Source organism: Primulina huaijiensis, chromosome 1, assembly GCF_012295235.1.
Source record: "Primulina huaijiensis isolate GDHJ02 chromosome 1, ASM1229523v2, whole genome shotgun sequence".
Taxonomy (NCBI): Eukaryota; Viridiplantae; Streptophyta; class Magnoliopsida; order Lamiales; family Gesneriaceae; genus Primulina; species Primulina huaijiensis.
This window is the reverse complement of record NC_133306.1, coordinates 3,744,017-3,746,920: the sequence shown is the minus strand read 5'-3', so window position 1 is coordinate 3,746,920 and position 2,904 is coordinate 3,744,017. Positions and strand designations below refer to the sequence as shown.

General features: G+C 33.4%; 1 protein-coding gene across 1 annotated transcript; it reads left to right on the top strand.

The window, feature by feature from the left end:
• The first annotated feature begins 1,039 nt into the window (after nt 1–1,039).
• On the top strand, nt 1,040–2,106 carry LOC140978086 (fasciclin-like arabinogalactan protein 9). Its single transcript, XM_073442869.1, has one exon. It carries the CDS (start codon nt 1,164–1,166, stop codon nt 1,914–1,916), a length of 753 nt encoding a protein of 250 aa, XP_073298970.1. The 5' UTR covers nt 1,040–1,163; the 3' UTR covers nt 1,917–2,106.
• The last annotated feature ends 798 nt before the right edge of the window (nt 2,107–2,904 follow it).

Genomic DNA, 2,904 nt, shown 5'->3' with positions numbered 1-2,904 from the left:
TGTTGAGTACTCTCTCCTAGGAAAATGTACCAAAAGTAATTGCTCCAGCTTATATTTTTCATATGCAATGTATATTATGTATTACGAGCGATTAATAAAAAAAATTTGGACTTCCATTTATACAAATTATCACTCAATAAATTTTATAACATAAATTTGACCCGAGAGCGCATCATGTACACAGATTGTGCAAGAATACGTTAAAATGCGAGCAAAGTTTGAAAATACATTTACAAAGATATTGGGAGGTTTCAAATACATTTACTAAATAATAGTAACATATAATATTTTTTTAGTGAGATAATATTATATGAAAATAATATTAAAGAATATTATTTAACGGATAATAAATAAATACTAAAGCAAATTTAATTTTGTTATTATTATTACATTAAGCTGATTTTAATAATATCAATTGTTTCAATAATAAAATTCAGTCAATCAAATTTAATTCAGCCAATCAACGAACAATAATAAATAAAATGAACAAAAATAATAATTTTACTTCTTAAGATTCATTTGTATGAAATAAATGATAAAATCAACGAACAATATAATAACCTGTCAATGTTAAACGTTTTTATAAAAAATACATTATAAAACAACATTAATTCAATAATAATAATAAAAATTAATACCTAACAATTCTCGATAAAAAAAAATTATTAACACAACGTCGAGAAAAATTATAGCTAACAAAAAAAAGCCGCATGAGGAATGCCGAATATTTGCGCAGAAAGAATGCCAAATACTCGGTGTAATTTATGGGCAGGAGGATGGGTCACAGATTCTAAGAATCCGTGACCCACTGTCACGAATTCATTGAATCCGTGATATTATTTATTTTTTTAAAAAAAAATTTGAGTCCAGACTTTTATTATACCGATTGTTATATTTTCACAACACTTTCAGATTTGCAATATTTTATTACATACTTTTTAAAATTATATTATTTTTTTAAAAAAAACCCCTAATTTGACCCCCCTTAATATATATATATATTGGTTACCAACTATTTGACTTGAATACGTTGGATAAAACATTAAATTATCAGGAGGATCCGGATATCAGCTGCATCTTTATCCCATATATACCCCATATCCCATCCACCCCAATACCGCATTATCTCCACTCCCGGGTCACAGCTAGCCATTACCACCACAATGGCGGCTCCGTCGGCTTCCTCTCTCCTCTCCCTCTCTCTCACTACGCTCCTAGCCTCCCTCCTTTTCATCCCTGCCGCCTACGCTCAGTCTGCCCCAGCCCCCACCGCCCCGGAGCCGATCGAAATCTTCGCGATCCTCCAAAAGGCGGGCCAATACGACACCTTTGCTCGCCTCTTGAACGAAACTCAGGTGGGAAACCAAATCAACAACCAAGTCAACAATTCCAAAGAGGGGCTGACCGTCTTCGCCCCCACGGACAACGCATTCCAAAACCTCCCCACAGGAACCTTAAACAACCTTAGCGATCAACAAAAGGTACAGCTCCTGCTCTACCATATTCTTCCAAAGTGCTACACTTTGCAGAACTTTCAAACAATCAGCAACCCTGTGAGGACCCTGGCCACCGGGCAGGACGGCCGTCCTTTCGGGCTCAACTTCACCGGCCAAGCCAATCAGTTGAACGTGTCCACGGGGATCGTCGAAGTTCAGATATACAATACGGTGAGAAAAGACTGTCCTTTGGCGGTTTACCAAGTGGACAAGGTTTTACTGCCCGTAGAGTTTACAGAACCCAATCCTCCGGCCGCTTCTCCAGCGCCAAAGACAGGCGGTGGTGGTGCCGCCGGAAATGGTACTTCTTCTGCGGCGCCGGCTACACCAGCTGATAATGGTAGTGGTGCAGGGAAGATGGGATTTGGATCGGGTTTAGCTTCTGGGATTTGGTTCTTGTACATGTGGATACTGATATAAGCTGATGAAACTCTTGGCATGGCATTTGTTTTGGTTATTAAAATTTGAACTTTTTTTCTCCTTTTTCTTTAATGTTCGAGGGTTTGGTGTAATTAATTGAAGTTCTTGCATTGATTTAATTTGTACCTGCATTGGGACTACTTTAAATACTTTATTTATGATTTTCTTCGTCCATGCCTTTTATTTCTAATAATTAAATAAATAAATAAATGTTCCATTTGCTTATTTTTTTATTTTTAATTCGAAATATTTGTTCGATATTTAGTATAGTTGGGACGAGTGTTGGCACGGGTTGATTACATCCTAGATGTAGTGGCATTACTTCCATGATAGAATCAAAGATCTAAATTTAACCACACATATATAAGATCCACTAAATTTTTTAAAATCACATATTATAAATTTTGTACATCTAAATTATGTGGCAGTGCCTCACATATATCATTGTTGCTACCGTTGGCACGTTACTCCTCTATGATAAGAGTGTAGAAAGCACATGCTGACAAATGTCTTGCATGTGGTGTTCTTATCTCCACCAATTTTTTAAAATTTTTTAATATTAATTGCTTTTCAACAACCAATTTGATTTTAAGAATAATAAATCAAAGACACCAACTTATATATAAAATCCTTGATGTAAATTTATGGTGTTACGTTTTATTTATTTTATATATTTAAATATATCATATACATTTATATTATTACATATTATATACTATATTATAAAGATTTTAATAATTTTTTCAAATTCCCTAATTCTCTTTTCCAAATAATTTTCTACATAATACTTTAGAAGGAAAAAAAATATAAAACAAAGTGTTATTCAAACATTAACATAAAAAAAATTCCCATTATTATATTTCAATGGAATCATTTAATAGCATACAATGGTTTTCCATGAATCTTTCACCACATGATTGATGTATTTAAGATTATGTAGCAACTCACATATGGGAGTGTATAAATTAATTTAATTTTTCTAAAAATT